The sequence below is a fragment of the Festucalex cinctus genome, chromosome 16 (genome assembly GCF_051991245.1).
Source record: "Festucalex cinctus isolate MCC-2025b chromosome 16, RoL_Fcin_1.0, whole genome shotgun sequence".
NCBI classification, from domain to species: domain Eukaryota; kingdom Metazoa; phylum Chordata; class Actinopteri; order Syngnathiformes; family Syngnathidae; genus Festucalex; species Festucalex cinctus.
This window is the reverse complement of record NC_135426.1, coordinates 12,815,382-12,831,633: the sequence shown is the minus strand read 5'-3', so window position 1 is coordinate 12,831,633 and position 16,252 is coordinate 12,815,382. Positions and strand designations below refer to the sequence as shown.

Below are 16,252 nucleotides of genomic sequence, written 5' to 3'. Positions count from 1 at the left end.
CATGGTAAAAATCCACCCGTTTTATCCATCTCAGGGTAAAAGTGGCAACGTAAGATGGCTACCCTCTGGCTCCTATGGCAGTCCATCCATTTTTTTCCTCTTTTTTTTTTTGACAGTCCATCCATTTTTTAATTTTTTTTTTTTGACAGTCCATCCATTCATATGTCCGTGGCCCTCATTGTGACGTCATTTTACATAGGCCTACGGTTCAGAATTAACAAAGTACTGCGTAAAGAAAGGTAGCCTCTACGCAATTAAGTAAAATTCACCTTGTACAAAATTCAAAAGCAAAATTCGAATTTTGCATTAGTATTAATTGCATTTATTTTCGTTTTATACGTTCAAGAAACTGAAAGTTTGGCAGTACAGAGCAATTAACCACAAGGTGACGTTAATTCCCTTCATGTGTACCGGCATCCATTGACAAAGGAAAGTGGTAAACTTTGTTTTACATGTTTTTATTAAAGTTGCATAAAAGTGTAACAAAATTGGACAAAAACAAGACCTGTTGTTGATATTGCTACATTTGTTTGTTGGTTTGATTCAATTGTCCAAAAAACCACAAGCTCCTTTTTGCACTGTTTAGCTCTTGTATTTAGCCTCAATGACAATAATCAGTATATTGATTTATTTTTTTTTTTTTTGCAATTTTCTCCAACAGTTAAAAAAAAAATCTGAACAGTCTAAAAAGGTATATGCAATTCAAACCTGGATTCTGAAAAAAAAAAATCCACTCTAATACTCTGACTCTGATTGACCTTGCCTCTTCTTGTAGTACAATCTTGAAGTTTCATGCCAACAGCGCAAGTGTGGGTAAGACACAAGGACAGCAAAAGCAATCACACCAGAAAAAGCCTCTGATTAGATTTTTGTTTGTGTAAATCGAAGGCCTGGCATGAAAAACATTTCACGATCGCATTAAAAACAGATCAGTATTCAAATGGTAAATGTCAAGAACGTTATCTAAACAGGATCACTGCATCAAGGCCTAAGTATTAAACACACACTTCTAAAAATAAACAATAATAAAAGAAGCCAAAACATAAGAATCTCCTTTGTTTAAAAAAAAAAAGAAAAAAGCTCAGTAACACACTTGAAATACATCTTAAAAAATGTCTTCCATTTATTTGGTTTGTGTAACATAAATAATACCTAAGGCAACATCTGTTTCTTAAAAAAAAAAAGTGAAAAGAAGCAAGTGGATGAAAATGGAGGAGAGCGAGGACACGAGTGAGACGGTGCGCACACATTGACGCGTTGTCCTGCTGTTACCACAGGTGCTGGCGATTGGTCACAGGAATCACAGCAAAACGTTTGTGCTTCTCCTATTGGCCACCGATCAGTCTCAGGACCGGACAGGCTTGGGATTTGAGACAAATGTCTCATTCTCGGATATAATTGGCAGCTGCAGCTACAGAGAACACAGCTGAGAGACAGCTGTTGCTAGTTCATGCATTTCCGCGCCTCAATTTTGAAGGATGGGGGAGGGTTCAAAGTGTTACAAATTTAAACTTTCCTTCTACTTGTCACCCAATTGGCGACTTGCATGACATCATGAAATCACCATGCAGCCCTGGTGACATTTTCCACCTTCACGCGACCACGATGAGCAGAGCACAAAAGAATGAAGTGGGCTGAAAATGGCCAGAAAAGGAGAAAGAGCAGCAGCAAGAAAGGGGATAAAGAGTAAAATAGTTTAATAATTATAAAAACAACAAGGCAGCTTAGTTGAGTAAGTGACAAAAAAAAAAAAAAAAACTACAACAGGAACCAGTCCTTTACTAAAAATTAACTTTCTCATATGAACAGCAGAAAAATAAAACCCTCTCAAATGAAGAAAACGTGCTATGATGATTGTAATATTTAGCAACCAGAGTATGCGCAGGCACGCTGCACATTAGAGGGCTGAAAAACACCAGAATTTAGGAAAACCTACTTTAGCCACATCTACAGTACAACTTCTTTTTTTTTTTCTTTTTTTTTTTTTTTCTCAACGACGCTGGTCTAAAAATACACCATGTGTTATTGTTGGTGGTCAGAGTGCAGATTTTTTCAGCAGTCTTTAAATGCATCTCGGGGCGGTAAAAAGGAGGCATTGGTGGTGTACAGTAAAGATCACCCCTAAACTCTGCAAGGACTTATGTAGAAAAAATGACCTCCAAATAAAGCAGATGATGAACTAGTTGTTTGTTTGACTAAACCTGATGAGTAAAATATGACTAGTCTTCCCTTAAACTCCAGCACTTGATGACGAAAAAGCGTGAGTGGGCGGGTGAAAGGAAGACGAGAGGTGGCTGATGAACCAAGGATGAGGTAATAGGAGGGATGACATCATTTCTTCTGAGGTGTGGAAAGCTTCTGCATCCCTCGGATCTTGTCCAGGAGCTCTGAGATGAAGTCCTACGTCAGAAACGACACACTTGAGCCCCACTCGGTAGGAATACAAACATTTAAAACACATTTGAAGAGACTTCTTACCTCAGTGGGTTTAAAGCAGTCCACCAGTAAGTCCTGTGAGACAGAAAGAGATCATTTTTATCTACTGATGCACTTTAAAAAAAAAAAGTGTCATCACCAGATTCCAAACCAAAAAAACAGGTGAGCCATGATTGGTCGTTACCTGAGCTCTGAGCACCTGTGATGTCTGTATTCAGATTCAATGAAAAGGCTAATCTCGCTTTCATTTTGTGAACCAATATACATGTCTTGAATGAAAAAATATGTTTAAATGTTATTTTTCAATAAAGAAGGGATTTGTGAACGTGTATACTGCATAGCAAACTGTTGGGGTTAAATTCCTCCAACAAGGTTAAGAAAGCATCCTGATAGTGTCCTACCTTGACCCTGGCGGCCCGCTCCACATCACTGGGCATATCCAGCAGTTCATCAACGTCAATCTCAAGTTCTGGGATGGCCTCCTCCTGCGAAGAAAGTGAGCCAGGTAACACCACCACTCGGAATAGTAGAGGCGCAGTGTCTTGAATGTTGCAGTGGCACTTTCATATTTTTTCTTTTTACAGTGAAGTACCGACTGTGACCTCGAGAGGGAGACATCCTTCCACAAGTGACAATAATGGCGAAACAAAGGACGTTTTCAGGAGTTCATCAAAAAGAAAATAAACACAGCCCTCAGTCGTCTCACGGTTTCCCCACTTTTAATAATTTTGAAAAAATAATCTAACTGCAATTTAAAAAAAAAAAAGACATTCCTTCAACATTGCAACTGCAATTTAATAAGATTTCATTCCATGTATATTTCTCAACAAACAAATGCAATAAACCAATCCGTACTACAATAAATGATATATTTATTATACATACATACATACATACATGTTTTTGTTTTATATAGCAATGTTTGATACCACTTTTTCAGACTGATACCAACTCTTGAGTAGTCACCACTATAGATACTAAGTATTGATACCGTTAGTAATTTTGACATAACAAATTTAACAAACAAACACAAAAACAGACTATTTTAAAGAAAATGCTATATTTCTCAAATAATACAGCATTTTTCTTTAAAATTGCACGGAATTAATGGCCACACACCCTCGCAAATACATGTACCTTGAATTAAGGCTCAGAAATGATTCTAGGGTCTGTTGGGGGCCCCAAGCATAAATTAAATGGGGCCCCCTCTAACCAGTGTTGTCATCATTTTAATGAATCAACAAAAAAATGTGAACAGGAAACGTTTTTATTTAAGCCTCCTGGCCAACAGAAATGAAGCGGAGTTTTTTGTTTTTTTTTAATTGCAGCCTCTGCAATTAAAAACTGCATTCTACTGCATTGAAATGTAAATTTGAATTTGATTAATTGTTCAGCTCTACATTTGGGGTTGCTGCCCTATATTGACGCGCTTCTCCAGGAATCTGGCGTCTCTCTGCTTCCCCCTCGGCCCGAGTTGCCCACACCAGCTGTCTCCGCACCTGCCCACTCCCCACAAACAAACCCCACACTGGTCCATGTGTGTCACATGAATGCAATCTTTTTCACTCATGTATTATCGACAAATTTTTACTCAAGCACACCCAGACAGGTTGATATCACTCTCGCAAAAAATGTGGCCATCATGTGTCCATAAATAGGCTTTTTTTTTTTCTTCTCCACCAAGCGTGCTTGTTTAAAACCAACCAACTTGAAATCGATTGAAAAGCCTGTGCGGAACCTGTAAGCCAGAGGGCAGCCGGGCTGGAAAAGTCAGACTTTGGAGGGGAGACACAAAGAAAAAGGAAACTCCACAAGGGAGGATTCCCAAAACAACCCCCAGACTGGATTTTTTTGTCTGTTTTCCGCGGGCGTCCTTTGTGCTGCCTTGCAAAGCATTGACTCACAGTTTGCTGCCAGAAATTTGCAAGTACAGCTTTTTTTTTTCTTGCCAAACAAAGCCGTACACTTTGCTTCCGAAGTGATAAGAAGAGAACATCTAGCTAAGTCTCAGTTAAAGAAACATTTGGGTTAAGCAATCTATTAATCCACTAGGGTTGTATTTTGCTGTCATTTAGTAATACACACCAGGCCCAAAAGGCCAACAAAGTAAAAAAAAAAAAATAGTAAGTGAGAAAGCCGTTGTAGAGATTAGTTTATATCCTGTTTGGCAACCTTGTCAACCTTTGCCAAACACGCATAACAGCTTAGTGAAAAATTCTTATTCCTCGAGAAACTGACAGATATTAATGAGAATATTTGCATTAAGAAACTTGAACACACTTCAAGTACTCAATTAATCTTCAGATGCATGTTCTCAACATAACAAAATCTAATTTTCACGACTTGTACCACGAGTAGTGGCAAAGTAGCTCCCTCTAGTGTTATGTGAAAGAATAACTGAAACAAATGCTCAATTAAAACGTGATTACACCAACACTGACGCAGACACACTGTGTGTTGGCCGAAAGCAGCTAAAAGCAGAATGAAATGTGACAGTGCGAAAGCAGTTGTGTCATTGTGTGTGTGTTTGGGAGACGAGCAGAGAGGCCCAGATAGGATTTCTCTTAGCATGTAGTAGAATCAGCTTCCGGATTGCACAGCTCAAACAGCTGACACACAGCAGAGCCTACACCCGTCATGTACAACAAGCTGCATTTAGACTTAAGACACAAAGTGGGTCAGCGCAAACACAGTGCAGGCCCATTCCGCTGGGTGATGAAACAAGTCAGGCTTTTTAAGCCAACACTTTGGTTTAGCTGGAAAATCCTGATCATGAGTCAGAGGGACTTAGTTTAGCTCCTAATGAGCCTAAATGTTAACTTCCAACATTGCTGAAAGTGATTCTAAACAGGAAGGGATAGACGGTTTGGGCTTTGGAAAGTTTTTATATGTTGCAAATATGACAAAAGTTGCAGTCATACCTAGGGGTGTGAATTGCCTAGTACCTGACGATTCGATTCGTATCACGATTCACAGGTCACGATTCGATTCGATACCGATTAATCCCGATACGAATGGTCACGATTCGATACCGATTAATCCCGATACGAATTTATAAGTCGATTGTTGCGATTTTTTTTCATTCATATCTAGAAAATACTAATCAGTAAGCTTGTAGAGTGTAAGATTTATATGAAAATGTATTATTTATTTATCTGAAATTTCAGTCTTATAGAGGTTGTAATCTGTTTCATGTTTGAACAGCATTAAAATAAAATATTAAGGCTTAATGTTCCGTTCATATAACATTCTTCCATGCTCAAGGTGTGAATCCTAAAAAAAAAAAAAAAAAAAAAAAAAAAAAACGATTCTGCCGATTATTGAATCGATTCGAGAATCGCGCGATGTAGTATCGCGATATATCGCCGAATCGATTTTTTTTTTAACACCCCTAGTCATACCATATTGAGTTGAATCATAATTCCACTGAATCGAACCAAATTGTGAAATCGCTCTATCCTTGAATCGTATCGTACCCCATGTATCGAGAAATGTGCAATCAAATCATCTTTTGTGGAGGGACTGACACCACTATGTGGCTGCCTGGTGTAAAAGTGTAATTCAGGGTGGGACACGAGGACAAACACAAACACCCCCCGCCAACAATGGGTTCCAAATGGCTGACATCAAGGTACTTTTTATTGACTAGAGAGTAAAAATAGAATCCAAGAGGCTGGCCTTAGGTTTGGGGTTAACCCTGTTGACCTGCTCTGGTTTATCAACAACAATGTTTTGGCTGGCTGAGAGTGAAGGGGGAGAGGGGTGCTTGAGGACATACCAGACAGGGAAGTGATGGCAGGCGGCTAACGGGAAGCAGGAAGGGGTAGAAAAAGTCGGCCGCGTGGCGCTTAAACAATGCCGCTTGTTTCACTTTCCGGCAACATTTTTCTTCTTTTACCCATCACTGGCGAATGCGATTGTAAACATTTTACTTTATGGTAGCTACTAGGGGTGTTAAAAAAAAAAAAAAAAATCGATTCGCCGATATATCGCGATACTACATCGCGCGATTCTCGAATCGATTCAATAATCGGCAGAATCGATTTTTTTTTTTTTTTTTTTTTTTTTTAGGATTCACACCTTGAGCATGGAAGAATGTTATATGAACGGAACATTAAGCCTTAATATTTTATTTTAATGCTGTTCAAACATGAAACAGATTACAACCTCTATAAGACTGAAATTTCAGATAAATAAATAATACATTTTCATATAAATCTTACACTCTACAAGCTTACTGATTATCCATCCATCCATTTTCTTGACCGCTTATTCCTCACAAGGGTCGCGGGGGCTGCTGGCGCCTATCTCAGCTGGCTCTGGGCAGTAGGCGGGGGACACCCTGGACTGGTTGCCAACCAATCGCAGGGGCTTACTGATTAGTATTTTCTAAATATGAATGAAAAAAAATCGCAACAATCGACTTATAAATTCGTATCGGGATTAATCGGTATCGAATCGCGACCATTCGTATCGGGATTAATCGGTATCGAATCGAATCGTGACCTGTGAATCGTGATACGAATCGAATCGTCAGGTACTAGGCAATTCACACCCCTAACCATCAAATTTTTTTAAGCTTTTGAAAGACTAGCTTTAAGAGTAAAAACGGCTAAAGTCGCTTTGGTGTGCTGCTAATGAATGAAGTCAGACAAACAATCCAAAATCAATATAGTGCACTTTATATAAAGGTCGCGGAAATTAATCAGATTGAATGCACTTCCTCCTAACACTTCTCTTTCTTTCATTTGTTGAGTGATGAAAGCCAGCCACAACTTTCTGTATCTGGTCTCAAAGCATCCAAAACAGTGTTGCAAGCTCTTTCAAGTCTGTCCGAACAGTCTCTCCTGCACTCGGAGACAGCTTTCACACAATCTATTTCGGTTCATCTGAGCTCACACATCATCTAGTACCTTTATGGTCTAAAAAAAAAAAAAAAAAAAAATCACCTAAAACAACACAAAGCCCGCATTCAATGCAGCCTGCCTGAGCCTTGCAAAAACATATCAGGACAGATAAAATGCAAACAGGCCTCTATCGCCTTCTGAATGTTATGGAAGTGCCCCATGAGGGGGCCAAACCACAAAAGGCTGCCTGCCTGCAGTGCTTGAAGCATGCCAGGAAAACATGTGTCTCCATACAAAGTTAGCGGACAGACAGTATAATGCATACAGCAGAGAAGTGAGGTATCTTTACTCACTTTAAAGTACTACGTTTGACCAGAAGTACAAGGACCCTCTAAAAACAGTGGTTCCCTTCAATCTATGTGTTCCACTACAACCATAATTACTTCAGTATACCTACATTTTTGGCCTTTTTTAATTTGGTGTTGTGTCCATTTATGGCTCAGTGACAATGCTCCAAATGATGCCCAAAATCATAGCTGCTCCATGTAATTGAATGATTCATAAAACGTCTTGTTTGGTCTGGCACAGTGGTTCTTCTTTTTTTAAATTTTATAATATTTACTTAACTTGTGTGCGACTGTCGGCCAGACAGCCCCCAGGGTGACATCCACCACACCAGACCAGACCATGTTCTGTCAAGCACACCAAATTTTCTAAGCATCTTGCAACATTCAAGCGGTTCATAAAATGGATGGATGGATGGATGGATGGACGATTTGGCTAATTTGTTCCTAGCAACAATGTAGATTAATGTCAAAGCCATGCACAAATTTCTCCACTCACTACAACCGAAACACAGAGATTAAGAGCAGATTAAAATAGAAATGCACACAAACACGGATTAATGCAGATTACCATTATGTCACCACTGGCGACACAACATAGGTTTTACAATTGAAAGAATCCACAAATTTTCAATCGATTGATCACTGACTGTTTAGCCTCTTTTGAACGGTTTCACGGAAATCAGCCCTCAGCCCCTCACACTTGGCTGACAGGCTGGCCCGTGTGACATGAGACAAAATGACAAGCTCGTCAAGTTGAGCCGGTACTTGAAACACAACACTGGAAAGAGTGAAGTCATCCGTGCGTGCAGCTCAACACGGCCGACACGGCGTTTTGACAAACAACCCAGGCCGAGTCAAGAGATGAAAATCGCGCAATGCATTCTGGGAACTACCTGCGTCTTTGTCATGGCATTGAAAAATGCACATAAAAATGCACAACTCGTTCCGATGTTTAACATCATCCAGGTAAAGTTCCCTGTCACACCAAACATTCAATAAATGGTTCATTTTGGTAAAAATACTAAGAAAACATTCTTTGGAATAATCCACGAATAACCAAAAAAGAAATAGGCTGAAATACATCTATATTTTACGTTGGTCCTCACTTTACATGTTTCAAACATAAATAAACTCCTTAAATTAGATTTTCCTTCTCTTTATTTAAAGAAATTCTGAATCTGAATACAAACAAGTGGGCTGTTGTTCACAACAACTACAACAAAAACTGCAATTAAGTGCAGAGTGTATACATGTGTATATTTAAAACAACCCCATAACTAGGGCATTGCTATAACACATGTACTGTAGTCATTATTGAATCGCCTTATATTGGAATATCCAGATTTACTCATTTCTCATGAGTCAAAAGGCGAATGTGGTGGGTTGTTTATACTTGTAGCGCTGAACTTAATTTGTCTCTTTTTACACAGGAAGTGTGAGAAAACGGCCAAACATTCCACTTAATGACTCACATCCCTTGTTCTCCATATTTCTTACTCCTCAATTTCTTCCCTCCATCTGCATTTGTTGTGCTGCCTCACGACCTTACTCAAGGAATCCAGGAATACACTTAGTCACCTCCACTCCTTGTGAGTCCACAGTTTCAAAACACACTACACGCTGACTCACTCCACACCATCATCCAACTGGAATTGTGTGCTCTGCATGGAGCCACGTGTAAACTATTAACACAAATGCGTGTGTCTGTGTGAGGGGGGTTTGCTTGCTGAGACACACTGGGGTCTTTCACTTCCCGCTGAGCTACAACCACTTTTTGTTGTCACCCTTTTTAGCTCGCTGAGTCAATCACTGTTTGGTATTCAGATGCTTAAATTTAAGGTTTAAGACAACGTTGCATGTTGTGTTTTATGTGTTTTTGTTTGTGGACAGTTTGGGCCTCCCTTGGCACGACATCTGTGTTTAAGACTCGGCATAATTAAAGTAATTAAGATAAAAATCAACAAGCTTGTGATCTAAATGGTGCTAATTATCTCCGGTAGAGGAAGAGGAACCAAAATTTCATTATTGTGGTAATGTGGTGTACACTTGTGAAAGGACTAACCATCATAATACAACAACATGAGTAATTCTTTATGTTTACTTTGTTTCAAATTAATTCATACAATGTCACTTAGGTCTAAGAAACCGCAACAAGTGGTGTTAGCTAATGTTAACATGCTAGCTTAGCTTTGGGCAAAAGTACCTTGACTTACGAATTAATAGCATTTCAATTCATTTAAATGGAGAAAACTGTTTATACGAGTGCTTTTAGTTACAACCTTGCAAAATGTATACGGTAAAATCATGAAAGAATAGTGAAACTGGAGGCAGAGGCTTTTTTTTAAGGATGGGTGACTAAACGGGTAAAACATGAACACGCCTGGTTGCCATGGTGCCAGTCTCCTGGCTGTTCGCACTGATGGAGCAGGTGGCTGGATGAACATCCGACATGCTGGCAGGCATGCCAGCGCAATTGGCGACCAGTGGCGTACTTTCTAGGAATTATGTGAATGAGGAACATTATCAATCCCTTTTGGAATCAACTCCAAGTCTTTTTTTAAATATGAATAGTAGAACTGGTTTCTGTCAGATCCTAATAAAGACGCACGTGGCTAACAAAAGGAGAGGAAGACGAATGTGCCAGCGTTCTCCTCATATCTGGTCCGAGCTGAAGCGGCCTCTCCACAGCACGTGCTTCATTTTTCCCAGCCTCCATGAGTGAGCCCAGCGTGTCCACGTGATTGAAGATACTAGCATTTCATAGATCGTGAAAAGAAACTGCAGGGTGCTTCTTTTAAGCGACAAATGTTGAACGACTCGATGAGAACAAAGGGATTTTCTTCTAGACATATTCATTTGGGCTAGAACCCTAAATTTGCCCTAAGTCTCTCACTTGCTGCCACAAAACACCAAACATATCAAGCTACTACAGAAACCAAGACTCCAAACTAACCCATTTTCCTGTATTTGCATTTCATTCAGTCCAAGTCTTCCTGCTGTCGATTGTCTGAACAAAGCTCCTGACCCCAACTCCTGTGACCAAGCTGGTTGAGACAGACCAATTTCATTGTTCATGGTCAACTCACCCACTTGGACTCAGTCCACGTTGGTCAGATCACAGGCTTGCTTCATTCAACTCATGTTAGGAGCACAGATTATTGCTGTAATTTCTCTGTAAGCCCCAGAACTTTGTGGGACTAAGTCGGGGAAGGCTTTTTTTCTGTTCCAGTCTAAAGCCTTGTTCAGACTGCCAGCTAAAATCCAATTTTGGCCCACCCAGATTGAAACTGGCTGTCTAACTTGTAGTCTGAACAGTCATTAAAGAACATGAAATCTGATTTTTGCGAGACACGTGCTAGATGCCTCTGTTCCGACGTCGTCGCTATAGCAACCTGTCAGATGGGTCAGTGATTTACCTTTACATGCAGTCAATGACCCTCTTAAACCAGAATTTTGACCTTAACCCAAATATTAACTGCATGTAAACGCAGTCAATAATGTGGCCCAGCAGGGCCAGACCTCATTTGGACACTTGCTATAAACAATCGAATTTGAGGAAGAATCAGATTGGAATCAGATTAGCCTGCAGTCTGAACACAGCCTAAAAAGTAAGGCCCAGTAGGCAATGCTTTTCAAGAAAAGGACACAGGACTACTGACTGCATTAAAACGTATTTTTTTTTTTTTTTTAGCTTGTCTGACTTTACAAATTCTGAGAAATTCCAACAGAAACACTCAAAATTATGTAGAATAATCCCAGAAGGGTGCAAGGCAAAGTTAGTAGTTGCAACCAACTACAGATTCTCCTTCACTTCAAATAGTTACTGTACTCTCCATGCACTTTTATTTCTGACTGTCCGAGTCTCAGACGCGCATATTAAATCCATTATTGGCAGACAGTCAAAGTACATTGATCCCAAAATCCTCTGCGGGTCACTTAATCACCTTAAGTGGCGTTTAGAGTTTCCCCCGACACTTTCTGGCTGGAGCAAACTACCCACAACAATAGAATGTATCCTCCATGCTAGCCAGGTGTCACTAGTCACTGTCACTCCTCAAGGAAAACTCCCAACCTGCTAAGAATTCGTCAAGCTCAGAATAGCATGTGGGTCATTGCCAGCTCAGTACAGTTGACATGAGCTTCCCAGCTTACCAGCGACTTGAGGGTTACAACACCAGTGTTGCTTTAATGTGCTGGGGTGCACATACATTCACTGGTGCAGCTTTTAGAGCAGCCCCCCTTACAGGATGGACCCCCCTGCCCCCTTCGTGCATATTTCCTGTTGTCCCTGAAGGCCTTGTGATTGGCTAATCTTATTTCAAGGTGTTGGTTAGTTTGAGGTGTAAAGTGGATTTTTTTATGCATTAGAGGAATAAACATATTTAGAAAAATGGTATTTGCAGTGTTTGATGGATATTACACAGGTGTGCTTTAAAGCTCTTTCAACCAATGAGCTTGCAGAGCAGCCTCCCCTTCTCAGGGCTTGCCTATAAAGGCGGCATGAGCTATGAATAGCCAACCTGTAGTTGCACACTGATACATGTGTTAATTGTGTTTCATTCATTCATTTTTGCTCCGTTATATGAACAATGCAGCATTGCTATATAATCCCCTCATGCACACGACACTGACTCTATAAAAGCGAAAGAGGCCACGAGATCAGTGAGGAAAAAAAAAAAAAAAAAAAAAAAAAAGGCCTACTATGTATTATTTAGCAGGGCTGACTGATCGATTGGTTCGATCGGGTGTTTTACAATACTGTTACTGTACCTCGCAGTCGTAGAGGTCCGTTAGCTGGTCGATGATCCACTCCTCCAGGTTGAGTCTTTTCCTCAGTTCCTTGCGGTCGTATTTGACGGTGACGCGTCCCTGCTTGCGAACCGGGGTCTCGGGCTCCTCCGTGGAGCCGGCCGGCGTCTGGAAATACACCCGGGGCTGAGGGCTCGTCTCCGGGCTCGTGACGGCCGCCATGCTCGCTCGGTTCGGCGGAGGGGAGACGAGAGAGATCCGATCCAACCCCCCGGGCCGGAGGTGCTAAAAGAGGGGGTGGGGGGGACAAACACGAGGCGATCGACGCTCAATTTTTTGTCCTTTTCACCGAGATGTAAAAATCCTGCTAAAATGAGGAGTTGCCTTTGTTAGCCAGGCTGCAGAAGAAACACTCACACGGACAAAGAGTAACCGGCTTATTGGCCTATTTACAGCATGCAAACTCAGCTTACATAAAAAGGAAGGCAGTCAACTCTTCTTTATCCAGTACAAAGAGAAAGCCAACGTCCCTCTTGCTCTATTTCTCCCTTCCTCTCTCTCTTTCTCTCTTTCCTTTCCACGCGTCCCCAGGAGGTGTGCGCGTGCGTGCGCGTGTGCGTGTTTTCGTTCTCTGGATGGACAAGAGAGCAACTGACGTAGCCCAGGAAGAAAATGGAATAACTATAAAAATGGACTTTTTGTCTCCTCCTTAAAAGTCAGTCCACACCCACTTGTATGCATCGTGGACCATTTTTTTATTTTTTATTTATTTTTTTTTAATCACACCCCCTTGACTCAAATCAACATTCACGTGGCATCCACCCCCTGCAAAAAAAAAAAAAGTGCTTACTTTGGATTTTCTAATCTGATATTTTACAGTTTTTTTTTCGGGTTTTTTTTGTTTTGTTTTTGCACAAACGCCCACAGTTATTTATCACGAGTTTTTGCAAGTCAATTTACCCACAATGCACAGCGCACATATGACCCAAGGGTTTCACTACTGCTACACAGCCGCTTCCAACGAGTTTTGTTGCGACCCGTGTCAAGCGATATAGAGTCAACATATTGAAAAATTATGATTCCCCACCGCCCCCCTCCCAGTGTAGAATCCCAAAGCATCCAGTTCATGATAATCTGCTAAAGATGAATGAATACAACCGGATTATTTCTGGTTGTTGAAAACGTTTCACTTTTTCTTTTTTTTTTTTTTTAATTGAAAAGGCTTCTTAATTAGTTCTAAATGTTATGTGTTATTGATTAAAAAAAAAAATAGGAGGACTGATACATGTCAAATTTAGAACTATAAAAAGCCTTTTGGAAATGTGAAATGTCATAAAAGGAAAACATTGGCAGAATTGTTTTGAAACAGCTCCTATTTGAGATGAGACCATTTTGGAATATAAAAGAAAAAGAAAGGAAACTAGCACCTCCATGTTTACAAGTCGGTAAAGCTGCCGCGGTAACAAGACAGTAAGACGTCAATTATTCATTGAGCATGTCTGAAATTTACGGTTGGGTGAGCACAACCTTGCACTTACATTCGGAGACTAAAATCGACATTAAAGCTATTTTTAAACAAGCCACATCTGCTCCAGTCGGCCATCTGAAGGGGCTACATTTACAAATTTAAAGAATAATCTTGCAAATCTCTCTTCCAACTGTTGACATTTTGTATATTTGAGATGGTTAAACAGATAATAAATTCGTTAATGTTGTTTGTTTCCATTTGCCCTGAAAGCGACGCAATGGTGTTAGAAGTCTTCCATCCACGGGAGGGCGCTATGGAGCAATCGAGGACTCTTACTAGATGACAAGAGAGAATTTCATATTATTATTATTATTATTATTATTATTATTATTATTATTATTATTATTATTATTATTATTATTATTATTATTATTATTAATTTATTTATTTTTTAAATGTTAGTAATAATGCTTAATTCATTATTTTTCTACTTCAGTATTATACAAATCCCTTATGGTTTCCATTTACCTTTCAGAATTGATGGTAGACAAGTCTATATGTTTGAATTCAAGAAGAAAAGCATATGTTTGGATTTGAGATACGAGTGACTTCCCTTTGCTTTAAATCACTTGCGTGTTTAGTGCATTTCTGGTAAGAGCCGCTAGATGGCAGTGTATACTCAATTATTGTCAGTTTTCACATATGCAAAGCTTGTGCGTGCGTATGTATGTGTGTATGTGTGTGGGCACTCAAGGACTGAATATGTCTGTGTCTCCACACAATGTGTCTTTGTGGCTCCTCCTTGGCTCCGTTGGGAGGAAAAATCCGCCTGTCACTGGATTCCAAGTCATAAATAGAGAGAAGTGGGTGAAGGTCCCTCTAGCTGTAGCCAATTATGTTTCATTTTTAACATAACACAACACAACACAACACAACACTACTTTTGGTCTCACTAAACACTTGACCAACAGGCCATTATATATCTATTGGGTGGTATGACTGGAAAGCTGTGCTGCTCTTGTTGCATTTATGACAACAAACTGGATGTTATGCTATCAGTTTATTGTTACTGTATCTACACCTTGCATTCTACTTATGAGCTGATACTCCCGCGAGTGCATTTGTGTGTGTGTTTCATTAACAGTCAGATGATGGAGAGGGAGAGAGAGGTCAAAAGAGTAAGAAGAACCAGAGTGTGGGTTGGATCGGTCTATTGAGAGCGCAGGTGTTTGCTCTTCAACACAAAATTGTGTGTGGGTTTGTATGTGTGTGCCACTGCAACACAATATCCTTGCTTCTGCATGATGAGAGGATGCAAATGTCCATGATGATTATGGATGCTTCATCATAGCAAATGCCATGCCATATGTTTGTGACAGTCCAGTCTTCCTCATCGGGTCAATGAAAAAGCTGTCAGCTGCGGCATAGCAGACATTCCTGCCGAGTGTAGTCGGGGAGTCGGAGAAGGGGTGACGGTGGCCAAAAAATCTGGGCTGCAAGTGTTTTATGTGAGGTCCATGTTGTAATGTTGCCTGGCAGCAAGATTGAGACAGAACCGGATTCTATGTATCCAAGTATCCCATGGATGAAACTTACTGTACCTGCTTGACTTACCGCTACTTGTTTACACGCCAGCAAGAACATTTAAAGTACCTGCAAAGTAGGGGTGTTAAAAAAAAAAAAATCGATTCGGCGATATATCGCGATACTACATCGCGCGATTCTCGAATCGATTCAATAATAGGCAAAATCGATTTTTTTTTTTTTTTTTTTTTTTTTTTTTTTTTTTTTTTTTTTTTTTTAGGATTCACACCTTAAGCATGGAAGAATGTTATATGAACGGAACATTAAGCCTTAATATTTTATTTTAATGCTGTTTAAACATGAAACAGATTACAACCTCTATAAGACTGAAATTTCAGATAAATAAATAATACATTTTCATATAAATCTTACACTCTACAAGCTTACTGATTAGTATTTTCTAAATTTGAATGAAAAAAAATCGCAACAATCGACTTATAAATTCGTATCGGGATTAATCGGTATCGAATCGAATCGTGACCTGTGAATCGTGATACGAATCGAATCGTCAGGTACGAGGCAATTCACACCCCTACTGCAAAGTGAAAAGTCTTCTAAAGTTGACATACCACAGACATAAAATGAGATTCCAAAATAGTGAGAAATGAAGCTGCTCTTCCCTCTTTCTGTGACTTGCGCACACTCACTGCTGACAACGAGGTGCTCTAAAGAAGCCATGACAGCTCAAAGCCTCGGTCCACATTCTAATTCTAGCTGTCAATTTGGAGTTCCATCTTTCTCCATGTGGCGCACGTGCACTCATGGGTGACAACGAGGCACTCTATCACGGCTATACGCCAGCAGGCTATCTTGATGGGAAG

The 16,252-nt window shown here is 40.1% G+C and overlaps 1 protein-coding gene and 1 long non-coding RNA gene across 4 annotated transcripts; one reads left to right on the top strand and one right to left on the bottom strand.

The window, feature by feature from the left end:
* Positions 1-442: 442 nt before the first annotated feature.
* Positions 443-13,046, bottom strand: ppp1r14bb (protein phosphatase 1, regulatory (inhibitor) subunit 14Bb). 3 transcript variants are annotated; one of them, XM_077500677.1, is made up of 5 exons: positions 12,797-13,046; positions 12,401-12,664; positions 2,838-2,921; positions 2,479-2,511; positions 443-2,400 (listed from the first exon to the last, which is right to left on the bottom strand). In XM_077500677.1, exons 2-5 carry the CDS (start codon positions 12,599-12,601, stop codon positions 2,332-2,334), a joined length of 387 nt encoding a protein of 128 aa, XP_077356803.1. In that variant the 5' UTR covers positions 12,602-12,664; positions 12,797-13,046; the 3' UTR covers positions 443-2,331. The 3 variants fall into 3 exon arrangements, with proteins under 3 accessions (XP_077356803.1, XP_077356802.1, XP_077356801.1); XM_077500676.1 differs by having other exon boundaries at positions 12,853-13,046; XM_077500675.1 differs by having other exon boundaries at positions 12,401-13,046.
* LOC144003940 (uncharacterized) lies at positions 2,278-3,171 on the top strand. Its single transcript, XR_013279131.1, has 3 exons — positions 2,278-2,434; positions 2,809-2,941; positions 3,021-3,171. It is a non-coding gene; the product is annotated as an uncharacterized LOC144003940 (long non-coding RNA).
* Positions 13,047-16,252: the final 3,206 nt, after the last annotated feature.